The sequence below is a fragment of the Copadichromis virginalis genome, linkage group LG11, assembly GCF_057382275.1.
Source record: "Copadichromis virginalis isolate Kocher_CV1m ecotype Utaka linkage group LG11, C_Virginalis_male_GT1.1, whole genome shotgun sequence".
NCBI lineage: Eukaryota > Metazoa > Chordata > Actinopteri > Cichliformes > Cichlidae > Copadichromis > Copadichromis virginalis.
Window position 1 is genome coordinate 39,063,857 of NC_140628.1, and position 26,551 is coordinate 39,090,407.

The 26,551-nt window shown below is 45.8% G+C and overlaps 2 protein-coding genes across 9 annotated transcripts; both read right to left on the reverse strand.

Annotated features, from left to right (window-relative positions):
- Window positions 1-325: 325 nt before the first annotated feature.
- Window positions 326-8,260, reverse strand: s100v1 (S100 calcium binding protein V1). Its single transcript, XM_085472432.1, has 3 exons — window positions 8,075-8,260; window positions 3,075-3,203; window positions 326-1,525 (listed from the first exon to the last, which is right to left on the reverse strand). The coding sequence occupies exons 1-3, from the start codon at window positions 8,084-8,086 to the stop codon at window positions 1,355-1,357; spliced, it is 312 nt and encodes a 103-aa protein (XP_085328558.1). The 5' UTR covers window positions 8,087-8,260; the 3' UTR covers window positions 326-1,354.
- A 2,002-nt stretch (window positions 8,261-10,262) lies between these two features.
- Window positions 10,263-26,534, reverse strand: dcst2 (DC-STAMP domain containing 2). 8 transcript variants are annotated; one of them, XM_085472439.1, is made up of 17 exons: window positions 26,428-26,534; window positions 25,413-25,470; window positions 25,211-25,334; window positions 23,006-23,176; window positions 22,676-22,777; window positions 21,731-21,925; window positions 21,384-21,449; window positions 21,098-21,311; window positions 19,147-19,304; window positions 18,854-19,018; window positions 18,608-18,775; window positions 16,672-16,772; window positions 14,104-14,237; window positions 13,095-13,222; window positions 12,188-12,281; window positions 11,203-11,379; window positions 10,263-11,066 (listed from the first exon to the last, which is right to left on the reverse strand). In XM_085472439.1, the coding sequence occupies exons 1-17, from the start codon at window positions 26,532-26,534 to the stop codon at window positions 10,877-10,879; spliced, it is 2,352 nt and encodes a 783-aa protein (XP_085328565.1). In that variant the 3' UTR covers window positions 10,263-10,876. The 8 variants fall into 8 exon arrangements, 7 of the variants coding, with proteins under 7 accessions (XP_085328565.1, XP_085328564.1, XP_085328567.1 ...); XM_085472438.1 differs by having other exon boundaries at window positions 25,211-25,470; XM_085472440.1 differs by having other exon boundaries at window positions 10,818-11,061; window positions 25,211-25,470.
- Window positions 26,535-26,551: the final 17 nt, after the last annotated feature.

Below are 26,551 nucleotides of genomic sequence, written 5' to 3' on the forward strand. Positions count from 1 at the left end.
GAAGAACAGGACTGTAACTACATGCAACCAAAGACGTGATTGGTCAATGCATGTGGACTACAAATAAATATGTATATAAATGAATAAAAGCATCTTTCACCATTTTTGTTCATTTAGCCAATTTTTTGCAATAAGTCATCCTCGGCTCGCTGTGTCCACAGAGGACGTGTCCACCTATAAAAGTGTGAGGGCTCAGCAAACTCCAACCCCTCCACCACTGAGGATGTAGGCCCATCCTTCCTGTCCACTCAGTGAGCCGATACACACCAACGTTGATTTTCTCACAAATAATTATTCTTATAAAAATTTAGTCGGCACACCGCAGTAGGATGTTATACTAAAAGCAGTCACAGGTTTATTAACATTGAGATGATCAGATGGTTTACAGTCAATAAAAACATGTTAGTAATATTCAGAGTGAATATAAATGATGTTAAAAACAAAACATCACAGTTTCAGCTAAGAGATTAAGTCTAAATGAGAAGTAATTTATAAGATTGTGTTAACTCCAGGATTACATTAAAAAAGACATTGATTAGCTAAAAACATCCTTGTTCCATGTTTTTGTTAGAGTGCAGTCATGTCGGTGACCTTTCCCTCTGCTCGACTTCACCTACGGAGGACCAAAGCTGACTTCATGAAAATAAAGTAATACAGCTGATAAAAACGACTCATATAAAACACTTTGAAATACAAACGAGAAAATACACAATTTAATTCCTTTTAAATACTTTTCATGGTCTGTGTTCATCATTTTAAATTCATGTATTAACTTTAGAGAACCTTGAAAATATTATTTCAGTATTTTATGATTCGAGATCAGTTTGAGTCAGACTTCAACTTCCATACAAGAAGTGACTATAATTCTCCTTTTATCCATTTTCCCTATTTCATGTTGTGTTATTTTAGTATTATTATTGATAAATAAATTTACTATTTGAGTATTTTGTGGACATATTATTACTCATTTGTTACTTTTCAGTGTTACATATATTTTGCGATGTATTTGGTCAAGAACGTCTTAGCTCTGTAAATCGTTTTCATTTATGAAAGTTTAAATTATATTTATTTCTAAACACATGTTGTCATTTACAAATGTGTTTATTCATTTGGCCTGTTTGTTTTTCAACAAGTCACCTTTGGTCCTCCGTATATTCGGTGGGTTTGAAACAGACTGCAGGTTATAACTCGTCTTTAATGCAAACAAAGTTTGAATATCACCAATAAAACTCTTCTTCTTTTGTGTCTTCATGTCCCACTGTTACCCTGCAGCGCCCCCCTGTGGTCTGCACAGAGAAACCCGGCAGGTGTGGTGTTTCTGGGCTCAGGTGTGGTGGCGTTTTGGCTTCAGAGCTCACTGCAGCAGGCAGGTGCACTTGGTGCCTTTCTCTTTGTGCATGGTGCCGAACAGCTGAAGGGCCTGGTTGTTGATCAGCTTCCAGAAGTTGTCGAAGGAGATGTTCTGGCCGCTCTGCACACCCATCTGCTCCAGGACCTTACCCAGGCCTTCTTCATTCTCCACCGTCTGCAGGCAGGAAACAGCAAGTCAGTCAGCACTGCTGGAAACACTTAGTGGAAACTCAGGGGAGCGTGATCTCAGGCACAAAGCACTCCAACAACTCTGGTCCAGAATAACAGAGAGGAGGATGTGACCTGCTTCATTACTGTTAGCATGAAAGAGTTTTATTTCATATTTTTTTGCTTCTCTTGTATGCTTAAGCATCCATCCATCCATCCTCTTCCCATTATCCTTTTCAGGGTTGTGGGGGGGCTGGAGCCTATCCCAGCTGTAATGTTAATTCAATATTTTTAACATAATACTGACTCTAATCACTTTTTCCTTTCTTTTTATGCAAAGTGTGTTTTAAGCTTGTTTTAAGACTTTAAAAACAACGTTGAGCTGTCAGTGCACAAAGACTCGATTAGTCTGATTGTTACCTAACGTGGGACGTTCTGCTGACTGATGGCAGTTCGCTGAAGAGAAGCCCATAATTAAATCACCTCTGCGGCGCCCTCTGCTGTGCAGATGACTGCATTTACAGTTGGTTTCCAGGTGATGCAACAAAAAGCAGAATTCTTTACGACAACTTTCAGAAATATCATCAAACTTTAAGCTAAAGGAATCAGTTGCTTTGTCATTTCCAGAGATGGGCAGTAACACGTTACTGTAATTCGATTGCTTTTTTCAAGTAACGAGTAAAGTAATGGATTACTATTGCAAAAACGGTAATTAGATTACCGTTACTTTCCCGTCGGAACGCTGCGTTACTGCGTTACTAAAACCGTGATTTTTTTTTTTTTTTTTTTTGCGAGAATGTCTCATGACAGTGACGTAAGCGAGTGCGACGTTCGTGACAACAGCTGTGTGCAGATCAACAATGGATCACATATCGAGTGCAGAGAAAAAGTAGAATTGGGCTGAAAGATCTATCGCTTTATCACCTCTTCAGGTTGTGAATCATGTTTTTAAAAAGTAACTAAGAAATTACTTTTGAAAATAACTAATCAGTAAAGTAATGGGATTACTTTTGGGGGGGAAGTAATTAGTAACTGATTACTTTTTACAAGTAACTTGACCAACGCTGGTGATTTCTAATAAAAGCATGTTGGAGGATCAGTGTGAAATCTAGTTCGGTTGTAGACATGAAGGATTTTTTATTTTAGGAATGATTTGATTGGGAGTATAAAAACAAAGTCTGTTTCTCAGTTGAAGCCCTCAGCGTGGACTGGGATGGATAAATAAGTGACAGAAAAATCAGAGTTTTGCTGACTTTGTTCCAAATAAGGTTTTAAACCCAAAGCACAACAAAAACACTTCAACTTCTACCATCTGTGCAGATTTCCCTTCAGGACTTTCTGAGGACTGTCTCCGTCATAACGTCTCTGATCTGCAGTGAGCATTCCCGAACACGTCAGACGTCACCGAGGACGCATATTATTCCAGCCCCCACGCTTAATTAACGAGGAACAGACGCATGTTCTCCTGCAGTCTGCTTACTTGGTTAAACAGCCTTTGTTTGGAGACCGAGTTAAATGATTTGTGATTGGAAGACGAGCTGTGATGTCATCAGTACCTTGGCAATTGCCGGCATCTGACTGGAGATCATGGACTGGAACTGGGTGGTGTTCATGGTCGGTCCGTTGTCTGCAGCTTTGTGAAACTCGGTGACCAACGTGTTGAGGGCCAACTCCAGCTCTGAGTACTGAAACAGGAGCAAAACAGCTGCTGTTAGCAATACTGTTATTAATCATCAGGAATCAATAATCAGTGAGAGACTGACAAAAGCTCTTGACCAACAATTTTTAATTAACCGTTCTTTCTTTCTTAATAAAAAGGCAAAGATTACGTCTGAACCAGAGTCACATTGTTTCATATTCCTGGAAACTTTGTTCCCAAACGTAAAAATCAGTGAGAGCTGCTGATCGCTGATTTTAATCATCGTGAAAAATGTCAGGATATCAAGACAACATCTTGAAATCTGTTCCTGAGAGAAAATTGAGTGAAGACGAATACCGATGATAAACGTGTGTTTGACCATCTCATGTCAAACATGAACACTTTTACACTTTATTGAATGTAACAACAACCAAACTGCATGAAACCATCTTTGTAATAATAAAGAAGCCTCTCATGTCTGTCTGCTCTGTGTTGGTCCAGTGTTTGTGATCCTGATGATTTGAACTTTACTTATTGATGAGATAGCCTTTATTTGTCAGTTGCAGGTCTTTTGCCCACAACCGAGATGACAGACCTTGCCGACCGTACATATAATACAGAAACATCACATTGGGGAGACAGGTCAGGCCAGGTAGCAGGAAAAAACATTGAAATGTGTAACACAGAAGGATAATACAGGAATGCACAGATATCAACACACCACAGCACAATAAACACAGACAGCAACATGGGGAAGAGTTCCAGTGTGTACATCTGATCTGGGACCGCTGCAATCTTCGACTGCGCCTCCAGCTGACCCGATGTCCACATCAGAGGGGAGGTAAGTGTTGGAGGTGGCGTTGGATCCGGGGTAGGGAGGGTGATGCGTCAGTGAGTGCTTATCAGTATATGTATGTGTGTGCGTGTCCAGAGTTCAGCTGAGACAGTGTCCTTCGTCCTGCCAGGCTAAGTAAACAGTCTTCCAGCCAACCCAGGTGGCCTTGCATGGAATGGGAAGGAACAGACTCAACACAGTCGTCATCAGGGAGTTGTTGTTCGGCTCCGGCCTTGCAGCTGGTGCCAAAGGGGTATCCGCATGAAGTGATGGTATTTTTTACTTTAGTGCGAACAGCTCATATGAATTTCAAAGCAGTTCTACAGTCCAACACCGGTCTCTCAATCTCCCGTTGGAGAGCCGCGAGCTTCACCATACTTGCGTTCTGTGATGTTGTCATTTCTTGTGCTCAAGGAGCCGATTCTGAGAACTCACGGCAGTGTGCCTCCCTGAGATGTCATCCAATTTGTGCCCAGAGATGTTATTCCGAGCGAGCCCTTCCGAGATGTATCCAGTCTGCAGTCAGAGATCTTATTCTGAGTGTTCACAGCAGCCGTAGCTTCTCCAAGATCTTATCCGTGCTGACTCAATGAGCCCATTTTGAGAAACTCACGCCTCTCCCATCGCTTCAATCCCAGCGGGCAGCCTTGTGGGGGTTTGAACAGCTGGTTCCACTTTCTTAATTCTTCGATAAGTCAGGGCCAAGCCAGCTCCGATCAGCCAGAACCCTGTTACCATGGTTCAGAATAGGTCGATATCTTCAGCACTCAGGCTCACCCGAGCCCAAACTTCTCGTTGAGGAAGGGGTGTCAGTTGCATTTAGGGACCAGTTGATCAAATCCATAATTCCTCTTTATGTTTTAGAAACAGACTGTGAGAGAGTGTTCCAGGGAAAAGGAATACAAAAAACACGAGACTAGACAAGGACATAAGCAGGGAAGATGAGGGAGAGGAGAAAAAGTGCGTCCGCCTCCTCCGAGAGCCAAAGAAGAAAGTCAGCAGCAGATACGAACATTTCCACACACAGTTCATCCTGCTGTAATTTTACAGGTGGGCTTCATCCCCGATGTTAGCGACAGCTTACAGATATAAAACAGATAAAGAACAATTGCTCTACCGCTCCACTCTGACGCCCTTCACCTGTCCTTCCTCTTCACCTGGATCTCATCCCTCAGTTGTCTGTGCATATATAACTGTGACGTTTCCTTAAACGTGTTGATTGGGACTTTGGGTCGCTGGTCTGTTAAATAAACTGGTTTCCTGTTCCCTCCATGACACATTCTGTTTCACCAAGCCTTTATCCAGCGCACATCAAACATGGCAGGTATGTTTCTGGGCACTCAGGGGTTTTCCTGCTTTAGGTTTTAAGTTTGCATCTGTTAGCAGTGCCTGCTCCACTCAGTGTGCGGGGAAGGGCTCTTTGTGACGACCTCCACTGACTTCTTACGCCCACAACCCCCACACTGACCCAAACTCTGACTTTAACCCTAAAACTGAGGCTTAACAGCCAGAATCTGTCCTGATACTCACCCTCTGTGACTGCAGCATCTGATGCATTTAAGGAACGTGTGTAAATTACAGCTACAAGTACACTAGTACTGTCAAATGGACTAAAACATGCAGGAGATTAGAAAGATATCTCTTTTCCTGGGTAACTACAGGGTGCAGCTAAATGACACACAAAGCTGGAATCTGAAGAATTTCTAGCATCACAGATCAGCGTCTCCAATCTGAGCGGGATGATGTTTCGTGTGATAAATCCAGCAGTGCTAAAGAACAGAGGCAGCGAGGTCTCTGCACACGTTTAAAGAAACAGGACGACCCAGCCACAGCGTGTTTCCTCACAAGCACCGGGGTTTTATTCCACCCTCTCTGTACAGACTCATTGTGTCAACACTGGATCTCTGCTGTTACTCATATGCGCCTCACCCCGTCACTAACAGGACGAGGATCTGTCAGCCAATCACAATCTGGACTGATAAGGTGCTCGATTTGATTTGAAATGTCCAATGTTCATATTGCAGTTGTTATGAAGCATTAATCATTTACTCCTGAGTGAGAGATCAGTCGTTACTCTTTAGTGGACAAAAATAAACCCATAAACTGACACAAGCTTCGATTTCTGCACCAAATCTTTTGATTTACGCTCTTCAGTAACAATATTAAGTTTCACACTGGGTCAAATCATCCTGGATTTTATTTGTTCGCTACACAAAAATATTAACATCAGAAGTTTCCTCCGAGCTCGAAACTGATTAAGATTGGGCAGGATCACAAAAATAAGGGCAGTAATCTTTAAATTCTAATGAAACATAATGAAGTTCCTGCAGTGTGCGGGGCTGGGTTTGAGCTGTTTGGCTTTGCTTTGCCTCGGCCGAAGCAGAAAGTGTTAAACAGCTGAATGAGATCAGACCGAGCGGCCCTCTGAGGGCTCAGCTGCTGTTGTGAAAGAGGGCGGCGGCTGCAGAAGTCTGCCTGATCCCAAACCAGAAAAACTATTTCTCCTGCTTTAACAGGCGAATTAAAGAGAAAAGATGACTGAACACGAGCCGGGACTCAGAACGTGTCAACCAGCTTTTATGTGTTTTTACTCAGAGGGTCCAAACTGCTTCAGCTCAGTCCAGAGATCCTCTGAAAACCCACTTCATGCGATTGTCCAGCCTCCTTCACCCAGTTCATGTGAGCTGCTTGTGCATGGTGGGTGTAGCTGAAGCAGACGAGCACTTAAAGGGTCTGCTGTCGGCTCCACCTGTATTTTTGCATTCTCAGTCAGTTTAACCTGAGCTCAAATCTGCATCAGCGTTTGGTCCAAAGTAGAAGCTGAATGCAACACTGCCTCCCAGAGGCCAAATGCACCAACTACAGCTTCATTCAGGCGGATTTACAGCTTGTAATGGATTTCCTTCCATCCATTTTATTTTGCAGGAACTGCTGTATACTGTGTGCAGAAAAACAGTAGACATAAAACTAACTGTACAAATGATATCAGCTTGAAAACGAATAACGCCAACGCAGTGTGGGAAAGCCCCACTCTTAATTGTGTGAATAAAAAGAAATAAGAACTTATTTATTGGGTGAATTGACTTGTTGAGGCTCTAAGTTAGGGGCGTGGCTTCTTTGGCTGACAGGAGTCCACACAGCCGTCTGTTCGGCTTCACTGGACCTGTGGGCCGTGTTTTGGAGCATCTCTAATGTGGTTATCTGACCAACAACATGGCTGCTGTGTGGTTAGGTGTAACAACAGACTGAAGTCTGAGCTCCATTCTGATGAATGAAATTTCAGCAGCCAGTCAGCACGTACCTGTGCTCATGTTTTGCACCTGTACAGTTTATGAAAGCAGCTGCTGAACCAAGCTCGCTACATTTAGCTGATAACTCAGCGCTCTATGGTCAGGTCTGTCCCCAGAACCCCAAAGGCAAACATCACGTACTCAACAGGAAGAGCCAAAAGCCCAATGCCATCTTTTATGTACAGTCTGTTTAAAACTAAACCAAATGGGGAAGGTTTGCTGATACCATCAACCCACATTTATTTTATTCAAATTGAGCCAGGAAAGAAAAGTTTGACTAGAATTTCAGAGCTTCGGCTTCCAGTAACTGCTGTCCTTTATCTGCATGCAGCAGCTGCTTTCATTTTCAGGTCGCCGGCCTCATTATTTCACGTTTCACTGCGCTGCTTTCATTAAAGCGCCTTTAAGCTTATTTATAGAAAATAATCAGTCACACTGATGGAACATTAATTAGCCTTTAAGGTATTATAGTTCTAACCTGGGCTATTCTCATAAATATTACTTTTACTGTATTACTTTCAGAGAAATAAACTCTACGGAGACGCAAACACCGGACAGAGGAGAGAATCTGCACCTCTCGCACCTGGAAGTAAATCAGTGTTCCCGTTTGATTCGACCCGTTTCCTTCATCTCTGTCTCACACATCCTCATAAACTTGATCATTTCTCTCTCCAGCAGCTTCATCGCGCAGCTCTGGGCGCCCGATCACACCCAGCAATCCTGCGCTCCGCCCGCCGAGCCCGTCTCAGCCGATCGCTCTGATCGACCAGCCGGGGAGTTCGATTATCTTACCTGAGTCTCCATCTCAGAAGTTCGGTCCCAAAAAACGAGTAAAAAACAACAAGAACAACTAATAACTGAAAAACTACCGAAACCGAGGAGCACCGAGCGGAGAGTGCCGGAGGATTTACACGTTTCCTGCTGAGAGTCACACAAAGTCCTCCCACTCACCACACACACAGTGATACACGCGCGAATACACACCCACTGAACACACACACGGACGTGTGAGCCTCCGCTGCTTTCAGACCCTCTAAACTTTGTGTAACCTCTTTGTTTGTCAGCGCTGAGCTCTTATCAGCCCCACCCACACGCGCGCGCACACACACACACACACAGAGGGACGTGACCAGTCCAAACTGACAACTAACAGCAGCGTAAGATGAGCTTTCTGGAACAGCCTGTTCAGGTTTGTTCTCAAATTCTTATAATTGTTAATCAGTGGAGACGCGTCACAGGTCCGTCACAGGGAACTGGACCACACCAGCCGGGTGTGTCTCCGAGGGCCTGAATAAGTCATTCTTACGTTTAGAGTAAAAGCAGATCTCTGGCGGTGTTTCTGTTGGGACAGGAGAGACAAACAAGCGGCTCGGGGTCCAGATCCAGCCCGCCAAAGCGTCCGGTCCGCCCCTGGACGTTTTGCAAAGTGTGGAAGTTGCAGTGACGTCAGCGACGTTGTTTGTGTGCATAAATTGGCCAAATGACTGTGAATGCTACACGTGAGACAAGATGCTGATTGGACCAGCCAAACATAACTTTTATGCGTTTCCACTGTGACGTGTTTGTGAGATTCCACTCATGAGATTTCTCAGCTGTTTTTACAAAGATGACACATTAAATGATCAAAACTATTTGACAAAATACTTTCGGTTACCTGTGCTCAGGTGAACATCTTCAGATTGTTTAGCTACAGATAAGAGAACATGGAGGGTGGGTCTTATTTCCAGTTTTAAACGTGGTCCGTGAACTCGACTGAATCCTGTTAGAGGTGACAAATTAAAGGAAAAACTAACAAAGTTTGTTAATGTCACATATGGACCGCCTTAACACCGATTCTCCAAGTCTCTGAGAGTGGGTGGATGAACACCTTTCTTCCAAAAGATAAGGTGGAGTGCAGTTTTACACGCTGGCAGTCGTGGCGTCTACTGACATCCTGGAAAAGACCCAGATTCCCAGATGCTTTTAGCAAAAGTGCTTTGTAAATAAACTTTATTCTGATCACTTTTGGATAAAACCAATAATTAACTTTATTTATTGGAAAGAACACAGCGAGCACAGTCCTGCTGTAAAAGATGATCTGAAGAAAAAAAGTCTCTGCTGTCTGAAACCATAAATCAAAAAAGGAAGACGCGTAATGATCGTGGCAGCAAGCAGGAAGCAGTCAGTAAGTGTGGTCAGGCCTCGACAGGTGAGGCTGGCAGTTACTTCCTCCTGCAGAGCAAAACTTTCAATGAAACAAAGAACATTCAGTCTGTAGATTTCAGAGCGACTTATTACTCCGTGTGCTCAGCACGCCTCACGCTACACGCAAACACACAACAATCATGTTATCTGATGCTTTGGCAGTATGTGTTTTTACTTTCACACCAATCAAAGCTTTTCATTAGAAACGGTCTTTTCACTTCTGTCGGTTCCTGTTGTTCCTTTGTGTCGTTTTAAGTCTGTGTGGTTCGTTTGGTCTCTTTTAGCTCTTTATTCTCAGGTTTTGTTTCTCCGCTGTCACTGAAACACTTTCACGTTCTGTGCTTTACCGTGGACGGATCAGAGGATCAGTGCAGCGTTGAGACTAACGTGGACCATTTTGGGTAAAACAGAGGAACCAGAAGACAGTCAGTCTACATTCTTACCATCACCTACGGCCGTTGGGTCGACAGGTGAGCTCGAAGGATCAAGCAGCAGATAATCATTCATCTGTAAGGTGACTGAGCTCAACAAGGCGAGGAGCTGCTTGGTGGTGTCAGCTGATGTCAGGCAATCTCACCTTGGAGGTTTTCAGCGTTTGTCCTACTGCAGGGATGTCGAACTCATTTTACACAGTGGGCCAAATATTTGGATCTTAACTGACCCGGATCGGTGAAATTCTGTCAGTTTGAAGAAATTAAACTAAACCCTCAGATTTCTTATTATAAGAAAAATAAATATACTCCAACAGTGTGGCTCAGTTCAGTTTGCATGATAAAGAAATCACGACACCTTAAACTGTAAGAAATAAACATGTAAAATTACAGAACAAGCTCAGGTAAATCTTTGCTCAGACTGTCTTGTACTAATAAACAAAATAGATAATTATATAAAATTATAAGAAAAAAGTTTTTCTAATTCACAGAATTTTAAAATGTGGCTTTACAGCAAAAACAAAAACACAAGAAAGTCGTAAAACTTTTAAAAAATACAAGTAAGTCCAAAATTTATCGCCTGCTCCACATTTTCCAAACCCAACAGGAGTCTTTGCCAGGCCCATTCTGGCCCTCGGGCCTTATGTTTGACACACCTGCCCTACTGGGATGAGCCCTTTAGATCTCGGACGTTCTCCTGTGTCCCGCCTTTTTGTGGCGTTCTCAAAAGCACAAACCCGAGGCTTCAGGATGTGGGTCCACGAACCGCTACCGTCTGTTTTCTCTATGATCCGTTTATCTGGAGCACATCTGGATTCTCCGCCTCACTGAGACGAGACTCGGACTTCAGAATTTAGCCCGTATTTTTGTCTCTCTGTGGAAAAAGTCGATAAGTGGAGCTAAAGTTTTGTTATCAGGTATTTCATGTGTAAATTTGCTTTATTAGCTTTAATCACAAAGTGGAACATCTGGCTGAGCTTCATGGTCCGGGAGACGGAGCCCAGAGAGAACCCGATGGTTGTGGAAGGTCCTGGAGGTTTTGAGCACGGTCGGGTCGGTGAATGACGACTGAGACGAGGGACTCGTGCTCTGAGAGAGCAGAGTTAAAGGAGTGGTCGCTGTCGGACTCGCCTGACCCCGGTTGGTCCTGGTACATCAGGTCTGCTTCACTGGCCAGAGGGGGAAACAGATGTTCAAGACTTTTAACCTCCGAGCAGGTCACATTTAAAAATATCTACATGTGGACATGCGATCCTTTACGTTTACCATCAGCTTCTATCAATGCCTCCTTCAGACGTGTCCTACCTGAGTTCAGAGTCCAGGTAAACACTGTCATCACTGCTGGGGCGCTCTCCTCGTTCTGCTTCCCTTCCTGAGCGGCCACTCGGACTTTGCTGCCTCGCTGTGGGGATCCTCCTCTTTATCTGCGCGTTTGTCTGGCGGGTCGACGACAAACTGGGCCGCTCATCATCAGTGGAGTCTCTGAGAGAACCAGACAGAGAGCATAGACCAGTGGGTGCCACTGTGGGGCAAGCCACTCTTGGGGGACACAGAGCTGCAAGATGGAGGGGAACCTTTACCCCAGATTCTGAATCCGGGGCAGGGAAGAACATGTTTGACTGATTTAGAGGAAGCACTTCTGTGCTGAAACATCTGGATCGCTCATCTGCTCCTTCACTAAATTTAATTTGGAAAATAATGTTAAGAAGCAAATATTTGTTGATGGGCCCCGAGCACAAGTGCAAAGAATTTAAATCTTTAACATGACTCTTGACAAGGAAAGTAAGGAGAACCGGTGCCGTTCTCAGCTGCTCCAACAGCTTTGGGAAAGATTTATCACTGAAAGAAGTTCAGAAACGCTGAAGAGTAACAGATCATAGCTGCGCGCTAGGTTTCTGTTAACAGCGATCAGTCTACGGGGAGGCGTGTGCAGCAGAGACTGACAAATGTAGCTAATACAAAAACCGCAATTCCTCTGATGGCCACTTGAGGCAGGCTGCAGCGGTAAGTCAGCCTGTGTGGGGGCGTGGCCTCAGCTGTCGCTGCCAGCTGTTTGTTTTTAAACAGTGACAGCAGGCATCTCCATGGAAACCGTTGTAATTCTGCCTCGTTACAGTTGTTTGGACCCTTCGTCACCCTGCGTCTCTGTGACGTCCTGTCACTGGATAACGTCAGAACTCAAATCCAGTGCCGCTTCTCTGCTTTATAAATCACTTAAAACAGAGTCAATGAGACACATGGCGACACCGCTCTGGCTCAATTTTACAGCCCTTCTCTGGCGTTCACTCACAGCTCCTCCTCGCTGTCTTCCTGGAAGGTCAGAGGTCGTACGCAGATGACACACGTGCTCCCCAAACTCTGGAAGCACGGCCGACAGTACACGCCTGCAAAGAGACGGCAGCTTGTAAAAAGAGCATTCATCCTCATTCATGACACAAACTCTGCTCGTTTTAAATCGCTCACTACGAACTTATGAGGAAATGAAAGGACCAGTGAAACAGTGACCCAGGCTATCACTGGGTGCAGTCTGATATAAAGTTCTCCTGCTGGGTGGACTGATTCAGTGTCACAGATAACAGGTGTTTTTTTATTAACCAGCTCAATGTAATCCTCTCTGCAGCCTTTTAAAAGGATCTCTTGGCTCTGTGAAACCTAAACAGAAGCTAAAGAGTTAAATCTGCTACAGTTACAGTTATCTCTCACTTCAGCTGAGTCAACAACACTGAGTGCTGCAGGACACTCCCTCAGCGTGCACACACACACGCACGCACACACACACACACACACACACACACACACACACACACACACACACACACACACACGCGCTCCAGTTTACGGCGTCACACTGCAGGTATTTGTCCTGGTGTGAGAAATGATTCAGTCTTTCGCTGTTTTTTGATGTAAAGCGTTACCTCACTGTTTAAAGGGAAAGACACACCTCAGAGACTAAATCACATCACATTCATCATCAGGGCTGAACATTGATGCTATGTCCAGCAAACAGACTTTTCAGGGTTGATGCAGATATCCGGCACGTGGCTCCCTGTGCTTACTTTCTGTTGCAAATGTGCAGAAAATCTGCAAAGAATCTGGACAGGAAGAGGCGCCACGTGGAGAGGTTAAAGGTCAATCCACCCAATAAAAACTAAAAACCTCAGGACGGTTTTACCAGGGAGCGCCCTCGGTGGGTTTACCTGAACAGTGCGGGGCATCACAGATGACTGCGCTCAGGTCAGGCAGGCGCAGCACCTCTCCACAGACCAGACAGCAGGCAGGTGTCGACAAGCCCAGCAGGTGAGACAGGCGACCTCCTCCAGGTAACCTGACAGTAATGCAAACAGATCGCATCCTGACCTTCTGAAGGTTCTGGTCCCTTAGTTTCAATGAATAATACCAACCCTGTTATTAATGTAACCACACACAATGTTTCAACATTAAACAGGCTGAAGTCGATCTACTCTGCTCATCCCTGTCAGACCTGTTGCATCGCATTAACCACAAGCTGTGACAGTGAAGCAGCATAAAGGATCATCACATCAGGCCACGATCTAAAGACACAAAGTCAGTGACATCAGGGACTCCAGCGAACCACGGTGGGAGCCGTTATCCACACATGGAGAAAGCCTGGAACAGTCCTGGAAGCTTCCCAGGAGCGACCGGCTGACCAAAATTCATCCAGGAGGACCTGCAGGCCTCAGTTAAGGTCAGAGGTCACGATTCAACAAAATGAGAGTGAGCAAAAAATGGCCTCCGTGGGAGAGTCCAATGAAAACCACTGCAGACCGAAAAGATCGTCTCACATCTGCCAACAAACATCTGGAAGCTCCCAGTAACGTCTGGGAAATATTCTGTGGACTGACGAGGCAGAAGCTGAACTTTGTGGAAGGTTTGAGTCCCGTTACGTCTGCGTCAACCTGCACGCAGAACATCAACCTGCCACCACTACAGTCGGACTCGGTGGTGTGATGGTCCGGGCTGCTCTGAGGGAACCACGAGTGAGCGAGGATGTCGGCCCATCAGGACGCAAACACAGCAGCGAGTGTCTTTCCCTTCACGAATGAAATCATCATTTGAAAAAAAAAAACTGAATCAGACTGAATTTGTGTTCAACAGTTTCTGAGGGAAATACAAATGTTTTTCACTCCTACAGCACCTAAAGCGTGCACGTGTTTGTGGGACACGACTTTAGGTCAGTCTTTGTACCGTATCAGCAGAGCATGGAGACGTCCTCCTCCTCCTCCCGGGTCGGTTGTGCTCCTGCCCACAGACCTCCTCAGGGCTCTGCGCACCCCCCTCCTCTGATCCAGGATCTGCTGGCGGAGGAACCGGATCCTCTCCTGTCGAGCGCAACGACAACAGCCCAGCTCGTCACAATCATGTCTCACTTTTCCCTCACACATCCAGAATGTCACGCTCTGTGATCAACATCCACCACAGCAGCAACACAACCTCCCGCTCTCTGTGCAAAATCAGAAACATTGGCAGAGTTTCAGCGTTTGTCACGGAGAGTTAAAACATGCCGCTCGGCGGGAGGGTGAGGGCAGGTCCGCTGTCAGGCGATGCAGAGATAAACGGACATGTTGCAACGACACACTGACGGCCGACAGATGAACGTGCTGCTTCTTACGCTTTGTGAGGGAACATTTCAACATAAGCAGCACAATGAAGCTGGAATCATCAGAAAATTCCACGTTAAAGAAATTAAGCTAGTTTCACACTCCAGTGACCTGCTGGTGTCCCGCTCAGATTCCCACTGAGTCCGTTTGCTTCTCCTGCAGCTCGTCGTGGGTTTGTTTTAACATGCAGTGAACCGCGGCTAACACACTGATTAAGGAAACAGCATCAGTGAGACGAACACGGAGTAACCGACTAACCATCCTTATATAAAACATCACGGGGCCGTAAATGAACCCACGCTGTCATGTTACTGAGGACTCACATCTAATCTGTCGAGGCTCCGACTCCACACTAACAGAAAAATCAACAGGCCAAACTCAGCCCAGCAGCATCCCAGCAGCTCTCCCAGTCATCTAAACGGAGCCCATGAGGCTGCGCTGGGCTCAGATTTGGCGTGACACTAAATCTGACCCGGCGTCCTCCAGCCAATCGCATCTCCGGCACGCACTCCTGGCAGTCAGAAAAGCAACCACGCCCAGAACACGCGGCTGATTATATTTCACTACAAACAGAAGAAGAGGAGGAATCCAGAAAGCAACATTGGTGTGATTTATTGCGTGAAAGTTGCATCCAGCCTGCAGAGCGAACGACACGTGCAGCAGACACACACTAACGTGCAGACAGAGGAAAAGCAAACACCAAACTGAACTCTTTGTGAAATCAGAGTTGAAAGCGGCCGACGGCAGTGGGTCATTTCCCAGAAATTTCACAACCACCACGACCAAAGCACAGAAAACAGATGTGTTAACAGACACACTAGTCGCCGTTTGCCACAGCAGTTTGTGATCAACATTAGACACACAGCCCCCGCCTCAGAGCCGTCGACCAGCCGGGCGGCACAGGATGTTCTGGTTCCTGTAACCCGAACAATCAGGGTCGCGCAGAAAGGCGTTGCCAAAATACATGAGGTTGAAGCGGCGAGCACCTCCACACCGTTAAACCTGCGCCAGCTGTCGAGCAGCGCGCCCGCCTCTAACCTTTTCAGCGTGAATGCTTCGCAGTCACGAGCAGCGGGCACGACCTCAGAGTGAGTGCAGGCTGCAGCTGGGTCATCGCCCGGATTTCTAACATGCGGTGAACGTGGATCTATTTGAATCCTGACAATAATCCTTTCCTAAACCGCAGGCTGCATTTACAAAAGATGGCACCGCCACCATGAAGCCAGCCGCTCGGTCTCATGCCCAGCGGCATGCTGGGAAATGTTTCTAACCTTCATTGTGAAAGTGTTTTGGCAAAAGTCAAACGTTGGTGTTATTTGGTGGTTGTTTATTGATTTATTGATTTCCTTTTGTGGGGAATCGTCTAAGACTGGGAAAGCTTTGGCCTTTAAACTGGAGATCGGATCTATGTGACGGAGTTGCCGGGCTGGTTTGTGGCAGCAGCGTGTTTTCCTGACTTTCGGCCTCGCCCGGGCTCGGGTCTCTGCGAGCAGTCCGGACCTGCCTCCTCCTTCCTCCTCCTCTCACTCTTTCATTCTGCAGATTCTTCAGATGCCTCTCTGCTCCGTGACCTTTCACCCACAGCAGCAGCTGTTCTTCCTCTTCGCTCGTCTCACCAAAACAGCACACCTTCACTCGGAGAGGAGGAGTGGGCGGGGCATGCAGGTGAAATAAAAAAACCTGCCCTGGGGCACAGCTCTCCTGATCCTCGTGTTGTCAGAGGATCGGTTTACATCATCTCTGCGAGGCTGGCCGGCGTCCAAAATCCACGAAGAGAATATGAGCCCAGGTTTGAAAAAATGCGAGCCACCCAGGAGCGGCTGCGTGCGCTGCCAGACAGCTTTGTTAGAGGGTTCAGAGCTGGTTTAAATCAGAGTTCTCCTTGTAAATCCACACCACTGCAGTGGATTTAAAACTCACACAGTGTCGACGGACGGGCAGGAGGCATGACTCAGGTGCAAACTTCCAGCTTCAGTTCAACTGGTTTAAACAAAAACGCAGCAATAACCTGCGACAAGGTTTCCACCCACCCACAAATTTTCTCCCATTTCTCCATTTCGGGGACGCCTCTCGCCCTGTGACAGCTGGAGCCCGTCCCCGCTGTCACAGGGCGAGAGGCGTCGTCCGAATCATGTGACTCTAAGTGTGTGAGTACCTGCTCTCTCTCAGGGTGATATGAAGCACAGATGAGGCGTCTGCAGCGCTGCATGAATCCGCTGGTCAGAGACACAAGCAGAGCCAAACCCAACAGGAAGCCTGCAACACAGACCACAACCAGTAAAACCAGTAAAGTCCCTTTGTCTCAATGTGGTTAAAAAAGAAAGGTGAAAATGTGTGTGGCTGAAACACCGACCCCGTCTTCACGGTGTGACGGCAATAACACACATACAACACAGATATCGGACGGACAGCTGATTATCAGAAGTGTGAGATGCTGGAGAATATACTCCGGTGTCCTGTTAGATTTTAGATAGCAAGGAGTTTATTAAACTTCACCGAAACAATCTGCAAACTTCATTAAAATTTAATAAACGATCATCTTGTCTTTATTTTTAGTTAGCACCGTAAACACTTAAAGCTGTAAGCTAATGATAGTTATATAAGAGCAGATGCTGCTGGTGCAATAAGCTGTACGTTTTACGTCCAATGGATGATGATCTGATTAGTCGACTATCAAAATAATGGTTTGTGGCAGCCCTAGTTCTTATTGATCTCAGTATCTAATTATTTCATTGTAAGGTTTGAAGCTCATGCTGTGGTCTGAATAGTTGAGTAAGTGGAGCGTGTAAAGTGATGAAGGATGCTACGACTCCATGTTGTCACGTCATATGAGTGTTAGAAATCTGACTGTCTGCTCTTTCAGTTTTAATGAAACTCAAATATTCCAAAAGCTCTGGACGGATCAGTGACTGATGAGTCATTGCTAAGCTCAAAACAACACAACCTCTTCCTCTGCTCGTCTTTGTTGTGATGTTTGCAGGTCAAAGCTGGATTAAAGCTCCTGAGCTCAGGACGTGTTTGTGTCAGAGACGCTCTGTCGTCACAGCTTCTCTCAACAGTCACTCAAAACGTTGCTTCCAGTCATCTGCGTGTTCAGACAAAACAACGCAGTCGCTCTGACACTCGGATTCCACATTCCTGGGTAGTTTTTTTTTTTTTTGTTTTTTTTTTTAAATCCTCTTCCTCTGCTGCTACTGGCCCGTTTCCAGTACAGGAAGCTTCTATGAACTCAGGAATCTGGCTTTTATTTTATTACGACTTTGCTTCCAGCAACAAAATGAAACCACTGATGCCTGAGATGAATAACACCGATTATCTCGTTACAATCAGCCTCCTGGTGTGTCCTTGTGTGGGATTTTTAACACAGCAGGTGAGCAGTCAGCTGTTCGAGGTGATGCCCTGGAGGCAGGTAAAAGGCCAGTGAGTGATTAGGGCAGGGGTCACGTTGCACACAGTGATCCAAGGAAGGATGACAGGTGAAGCAGCCAGTATGCTCAGAGCCCACATAAGGGTTACTGCAGCTCAAAGGAGCCAGATCACTCCACCTCCACCTACAATGAGCACAGAGCCAGGCCAAGGTGGTGTCCCGGTCTGATGAATTACTTTTCCTTTTCCATTGTTTACCTGGAGAGGAGATGGAAGCAGGATGTACTACAGGAAGTGTGTGTGTGTGTCTGCGGGGAAAGTATAGGTCCTTAGATTGAGACCACATTCATCTTCCCGTCATGGCAGCGTCCTCTTTTGTTCAGGGATCATTTGGGTAGATTGTGAATCCGTTAACAGCTAAAACTAGGAAGATTATTCAAAAAGCTGCAGATGCATAAACTGGATCTTGTAATCAGTGCAGACCTATCGATCTATTAGTACAAAATCATGTTATTCATTAGATGACTGCATTAAAACTGCGTCCAAAGGCTCCACAGCACAGACACTGCAGAGGTTACAAGAGCTGAAACTGAGCAGACAGCTGGCAGCTACAGCCACCTGCGTCACTGCAGCCACGCACTGATTTATTCTAAGCTTTACGTGGTTTGTCCTCCTTTAAAGTTCAATGAGGCCAATTGTGATTCGCTTCCTGTGTGATGTCATACCTAGGATGAAACACGTGTTGTAGTTTGGTTCTGACGGCTCCAGCAGGCACTTCTTGCTGATCACGGTGATGTTTCCCCGCTGCAGGATGTTGAACGAGGCCACCACGTCTCTGTAGATGTCTGAGGCGTAACCCGACCCGTTCACCTGGACCGCCACCGTGACCGGAACTATCGGGACAGAGCGTCACGCTGGTCACCGCTCACAGTGAAAACGCAGGGCTGTTTTTGGCAGGTGTGCTGGCTCACCTCTGGCCACGATGTCCTCCGTCACCTGGTGGTGCACCTGATCCAGAATCCAGAACACCAGGAAGTCCAGCGCCACCAGCAGGCTGCCTATGATCAGGTGCCTGAAGACCGAAACCAAGCCCGCCATCACCGCCCGCCGCTCTCTGTACGTCAGCTGAAATGACACTGCAGGACAGACGCGTCAGATCGCTTTGATGAACATCGCTGATCCACAAACCATGACCTCGTCCAGCACCTGCTGTGTACCTGTCACACAAGCTAACAAACAAACCCACACACACAGATGTACTCACGTGGTGTGATGTAGGTCTTGGCCTCTCTGCGCGTGATTGGAAACACAGAGGCTCCGCCTACTGAGGTCACCCTTTGGTCAAGGTCTTTAAACTGAGCAGTGATGTAGTTGTTATCAAATTTAATATTGTGGAGGTACCTGTGTCTGTACTGCACTGCCCTGCAGACACACAACCACATCAACACCCATCAGCAACAATCAGCATCGAGGTTAATGCAAAGCAACGCTCGTGGAAATAAAGTGAAGTGTAAAGAGTGAGACGAGGGGAAAAAGTCAAATAAGGAAGCTCGTGGAGTAAAAATGCCACAAAGAGCTGAACATGATAAAGTGGATCGATGAAGCAAAATACCTCAAAAAGCGAAATGAAACTGAATAAAAAAGGAAACGAGCAGAGCGATGTGAGAAGACGATGCAGAGCTGAAAAACTGCAGCGATGAGATTACAGATGAGTCTCTGCTGCACAGATGTTGCTGCGTGAGCTATGAAAGACTTCCTGAATCGTCCTCGTGTAGCTGAAGTAAACTCAAGCATGTGGTTTGCATTTGGCTAAAGTGACCTAAAGCATGCAGAGTATGTGCAGATGTCATGAACTAAAGAGCGCAAATGAACCAAACTGAATCAGGCAGCTCAAGTAAGCTGACGCCTGTGGATCAGGGAGACCGAGCGGCGCATGTGGAGCGAAAACAGAGAAATAATAAAACATTTTCCTGCTTATTTTATTTTTTGCATTTTTCACACTTGCAGATCATCAAACAGATTTTAATGTGATCAATAATGATTTGGTTTACAGGGAGGAAGCTCTCCAAACCCACCTGTGTGAAGAAGTAACTCCACCCTAAACCTAACACCTGGTTGTGCGACCATAACTGACGCTGAGCAATGAGTGCTTCACGTCGCTGTGGAGGAAGCGTGCCACGCTCTTCTTTGCAGAATTATTTGAATTCAGTCACATTAGAGGGTTTTCCAGCAGGAACAGCCTCTTCAAAGCATTTTAGGCGCCACACGATGCCGTGTTCCTGATCACCGTCCTGATGGTGGAAGGTTCTCCTTCATCCTGGTCGAGAGCAGAATCCATGGTTCCACCAGTTACAGCGACTCTGACCTCACCTGATGCGAGTGAGGCCTGCGGTTCTTTAGATGTTGTTCTGGGTTCTTCTGTGACCTCCCAGATGAGCCACTGATGCGTTCCCAAAGTAATTTTGGTCGACCAAAGTTTTACAGGCTTAGAAACGGATCTGCAACCCTCTCCAGACTGATGGATGTCAGCGACTTTGTGTCTCAGCTCTTTCTTTCAATCGAGGAATGATTTGCTGCTGTTTGGGATCTTTTGGCGTGCTTCGCTCTGTCAGACGCGCTTTGTCTAAGTCAGGGGTGTCCAACTCCAGTCTACTGTCTGCAGCTTTTAGATGCATCCCTGCTCCAACACAGCTGAATCAAATTGCTTGGATCATCTCTTCAGCACGCCATCAAGTTCAGCAAAGGCCTGATAACAAGCCATTCATTTGATTCAGGTGTGTCGAAACAAGGATGCGTCTAAACGCTGCAGGACGGTAGCTCTGAAGGACACCGCTGGTTTAGGTGATCAGCCCCGGTGTGGCCGTGAAACTGAACTCATGAGTTAAGTTTTATTGTTTTATTGTAAAATGCATCTATTTTGATTGTAAACCCAACAAGGGACAATTGTTGAAAATTAGCAATAGCTATAAACTTGTGTATTACATCAGTTTCCTGTTTTGTACTTGGACTCAGTTAAGCTGCGCTGTCCCTTTTAAATAAATAGATTCAAGGAGGGGACGAATACTTGTGGTGTGACTGAAGGATTTTAAAGTGTTGCGTTGCATCTATTAGATGAACTGAAGCATGTGCACTGTGTGGAGCAACTGAAGTGTGCAGCTGTTGTACATTAGATAGATTCAGTGAACCAAGTGTGTAGATGTGAGAAGAGTCCCGACCTGAGGAAGGAGCAGGCGAGCAGGACGAGGCCGATGTACGCCAGCGGTCCACTCAGCTTCTGAAACACTTGAAGTTCCGATGAAATCTCCGACATGATGCTCTGAGACATCTGGTGCAGAGACTGGCTGCTGTTGGCATCCAGGTCAAAGTCCAGTGAGGCGGAGATGTTGAACTCAAACTCACGCTTCATCTTCTGAAACACTGCAATGACAGCTGAAAGAGGCAGGAGTCAGCCTCTGTGCGCCCGGCAGTAAAGGCTAAACAATAAAGAGGAAATGGACTCACGAGCCGCGAGACGTTTCCTCAGGTGGTCGGCGATGTAGGAAGGGACGATGCAGAAGAACTCGCCAGCTGAAAGACCAACAGTGAGACGATTACAGAGACGTAAAGATGAACGTGAGAGCAAATACAGAGTTTGGACTCTTTGGTTTTTAAGGCCACGCTGACATTAGAATAAAATCATTGAAATAAGTGAAAAGTGTCCTGGACCGTGAACAGTAGAGCTTGTCCGACACTCCTTTTCCACGTTTTATTCTTTAAGTCTCAGAGATTACAGCCTGACCTTCTGTAACTTTGATATTTGTGCCTCTGAGGGTTAACGTCCACACAAGGACCGGGATACATGGACGCACCGCGGGCCAGGTTGCAGAGCGGCAGGAAGCCGTCCACGATGTTGCACAGGAAGTTGAAGTCGCCCAGCAGCTCAGAGCAGTCGCTTCGAGCTTCCTCAAACAGTGACCGGCACTTCCTGTACGGAGTTCCCATCTTTTCGTTACAGATGTCCCCGATATCGGCCAGGAAGCGTAGGACATTCCTCAGCGCGCGAGCTGCAGGGTCAGAGGTCAGAGGTGTAAGGTGAGTATCTGCAGGCGTATGGCAAACATGGTCGGTCTGACACACACTGTCTCCTATAAGGCCTCAGCCCGCCCACAGTGCTACACACCTCAGGCCCAGCCTCCTCCCTTTACCAAACACAGAAACTCAACTTAAAATCTGATGTCAGCGACACCTGTTCTGTTCTGGGCGGGGCCTGCAGCTCAGAGTGTGGATCCCCAGGTATGCACATGGAAGGTGTGAAACTGCAGCCAACTGTAAATGACTGTGGGTGAAACCATCAGTCCTCTTTAACACAGGGCTGCACTTCCTGCCTTCACAGCATGGTTCGGGTCAGTTTTCCTTCATCTACACCAAATGAGAAAGTCTGAAGAGCCTATTTGAGATAAATACATGCTTTTACAATCTTATGACCCTCTGAGGCGTCTTTGATGTTTGTTAGCTCAGTGAAAGTGTTTTCTAATTGGTTCATTTTGTTATGTCACAGGTGCAAAGCTTGCATTTATATTGCATGTACACTTCATCTGTTTCACAGTCACGGCCACTTTCGAATGACTAACTTGTCTTTGGGACAGAAAGAAACGTACAAACTGTACACAGACATGCCCCGGCTGGGATTTGAACCAGGAACCTTCTGTCTGTGAGGATATAGTGCTGACCACTGTCGCACCATGCACTGGATCTGGTGGCTGCATCTGCAGGAACTGCTGTCCCATATCAGCTGGTTAAAGAGGCTGCCTTACCAACATGGCGGATGCTGTCTGTCATAGCGTAGATGAAGTTCTGGACTCTTCCTGCGACGGCGTACGCGTTTCTGCTGATCTCCCTGATGTGGTCCAACACGGCTGCAAACCAACAAAAACACTGACGCTCACAGCTCGCCACATTCATCTGATTTGTGACTGGATCAGAAAGAATTATATGAAACCATGAAACTGGATAAAAACGGCAGCAACTGATATAAAATTCATATTTTGTTTAAAATTCTATTAAATTTCAATATGAAACACGAGTGGTAAATTTTTAGGAGCACTGGCGGCTGTAACTGCAGTGGGTGTGGGGGCGGGTCTTACAGAAGAGGGGCGTGGCTGCTTTCTGCATCAGTTCCTGCGTTTGATTGGCTGCCAGCTCAGCTCCACACAGCAGGCTGGAGGCGGCTCGCTCGGTGTTCTCCAACGTGTTGCTGAGCGGACCGGACACGAGCAGCGACACGAACATGAGGAGGAGGAAGTTCCTGCCATGACCTGAAACACAGGAAGAGAAGCGCTGTGACGGCGTGGACCTGGCGTCTAATTCAGAAGCTCTGATTGTCCACCTCTAATCGGGAATAGTGACTCTGCTGGGAACTCCATGTTTATTTGGGACCTTGGGATTCAACCTCCACTTCAGAGCTCGTACTGCATCAGGTCCATTTGCGTTTGGGAGGAGGTCCAACTCTGTTTGAAGGTTAGGGAGCACGTAGAGTGTGTGTTGCTTCAAATCTGAGAACTCTATTTGTGCCGTTGTAGAAGTCTGCTCAGAGATTTCATACCTGGAAGCTCATAAGTGGAGAGAGTCACGTTTTTTCTGAATCAACATGGAGGCTCTAACTTGATTTATGAGTCCTAACTCATCCCTTTGAGCTATGACGTCATTTAGAAATGCTTCTCTGTTTTGGAAGCTCATCTTACTCGACCGGTAGTGTAAGCGCCACAATACCAGAAGACGGTTTACTTGACTTCATATCTAGATTTTGCACAAGAACAGCATGATGAATTTGAATTTCTTAAAGTTGTTCCCTTTAACACAGCGAGTGACGTCGTGGACAAAGATGGAGACCTGCGTGTGATGATGTCATTTTGATCATTTCAAAGCAGAAGTTCTCAAACTGAATTGTACAGGAGCTCAGAAGTGTCTTATTTAGAGCTTTAAAGGGCAATAACAGCTCGACCTCTCAGAGTTTTCACCATCTGAATATTGGCGCGCAGTCTCTGAGAGCTCTGTACGGCGTCACCTGTGGTCGTAACTTTATTCTAGAGATGGCACGATACCACTTTTTTATGTCCGATACCGATATCATAAATTTGGATATCTGCCGATACCGATATGAATCCGATATAGTGTTTTTTAACCAACAAAACTGTTTTTTAAAATATCTTGCTGCATTTTGCAAGTCTGCAAGTTCATACTCAAGTTTAAAACAACAACTACACTAAAGCTATTCTGTTATACCTGTATACAAAAAAATATTTCATAGTACAGCAATACTGATCAATCTAATAAACTTAAACCTACACCATCCTCACTATTCTGGTATTTTAAAGAGTACTTAGCATAAATATTAAGCAACCTAACTAATAGGGTTCCAACTCCCAGCAACAACAAAAATAAATAACTAAAAAATAGGGAACCACCCCTCACGCTCCACCTCATGATGCTTAATCGACGTAATCAACCTTAATTTGATGCAGTGTGAAAAAAATGCACAGAAATCAATTTTTTTTCAAGAAATATTAAATAGATTCAACATCTTTCTTCAACAAAATTGCAGACTGTACAGATGGTACCTTCCCAAAGTAAAAAGTACTATAGCTTACTAGGGTATATATATTAGACTTAATAGTTACTATATACAGTAATTGACTTCTATTCATTTTACATCAAATTAAAACTTTGGGTGTCAGATAATTATTTATTAAAAGCTAGACATTTTAAATGAGAATAAGAAAGAAAAGTATGTCTTTGTGCCCCCTTTTCCCTGTTAATGCCCTATCGGCCCCCCTGGCTAAACTTTGCTAGATCCGCCCCTGCACAGTTACCAGCGTCAGCTACATAGAAAAAGATCCTCGAGTAGAAAGTAATAATAAATAAATTCTAACAACAGCTGATCAAGCTTAAACGTGCTGCTGTTGTTCAGCCGCTGGTTTCCTCTTTCTGGCGCAAAGTGGGCCAAAAACAAACCAGAGAGACGGACTCGCGACAGAAAAGCCGATCAGCTGATCGTTAAGCAGTTTCATGATTGAAGTAGCAGCAAGAAGAGGCAGTCGCTCCATATATCGTTTGTTAAGCTTAACGCAGGAATGCTTTACAAACATTCAGAGATGGACTTACACACTTGCTTTACTAATTTACAGAGTTTATAAGTTTCTTTAGTAGTAGTAGCACTAACGATGAGGACTTATTACAACACACAATATTGTCATTTTTGGGATGTTTTTCTCTTCTACAGCATGTCAGATTTATATCGATGAAAAAAGAGAGGATCGGTATAAAACCTTGAAGGCGCGTCGCTGACAAACCTGAGCACATGGAGGGCAGCATGACCATGATGCTGGCCCTGACGCTGACCGACAGCCCCATACCGAACGCTGCCAGGCCAGCCAAGCACAACGTGGTGTGGGCGCAGAACCACAGCGGCTGTTTCTGCAGGAAGAGAGTCATGAGTCCGTACAGAGACGCGATCAGCAGCCCGGATACAAACGCCACCATCCTCTGCCCCACCTCCACCAGGTGAGCTCTGAGCTTCCTCCTGCCGCTGAGTCGAGAGCGTCCCGCCGGTCTGTGGAAGCAAAAACAGTGAACGACATGTTCACTAACCTGCAGCACCACATAGACATGAAGCTACAGTGCTGCCACCTGCAGGCCGTGACGTACAGGCGGATTCACAGTGGCTGGGATATTTATCAAAGATCCGTCTTTGTAGGACAAATTAAATAAAAAACTAATAAAAGTTTAAAACATCAGCCCTGTCTTATTGTATTTAACAAACATGTCTCAGGACTACCTCACCTTCTACCTGCCTTTTCCCCGAGACTCGTCATTTCAAACACAAAAGGCTGAAAAGCCTGATTGTTGTTCCTGTTTGCATCGCGCTGGTGGACAAACAGAGACGACTACAACGGAGTAACAGACTTTAAAACTATCTGTGAGTTCTGAGTAAGAATAAACAGCTACGTGTCTCTGTTACACCGTTTTAATGTTGGATTAATGGAATAGAAACGATGAGTTTCAATGTCAGCTGTGAGTGCGCGCTGTGCAGTAAAGGTCTGCACAGACACGGTGACGTCGGCGAGGTCTGATGCTGGGTGTGAAACCAGAGATGATAAGCCCGTGTGCTGCCCCGAAGCACACGTCTGTTTGTCCTCGCCTTTCACCCTGATGCAGGTCGTAACTTACAAAATACCATCCTGTTGTGTAAACTCATCAGAGTCCACTGACGTCAAGCCAAGTGAGAACTCTGGGGTTGTTTCCCCAAATAAAGCCGGAGGAGCCCCGCCCCCACGGATGAATGTTGGGTTCACTTTCAGATGCTTCCATCCTTTATATACAGTAAAATAATTTGCAGGAAGTGAATAGGAGGGAAGTTAAAATGTTCTGTGATGAGGCTGTGGAGCAATAAATGTGAGCACAAATCATTTTTTAAAAAGGTGAAAGGTTAACATCCAGGTCACTCTAAATGAGAATGTGTTAGCTCAAAAGCTAACAGTTAGCACTCAGGTGAATCTGGTCCCTCTACCTGCTCAGAGCTCCTCGGATAGTCTCTGTGACTCCGCCCCTCTTCACCTGGACTGAGATGTCACTTTTCATCAGGAGCTGTTTCCTTTCTTCACTCCTCATCTTCATCTTTTACACCAGGGGAA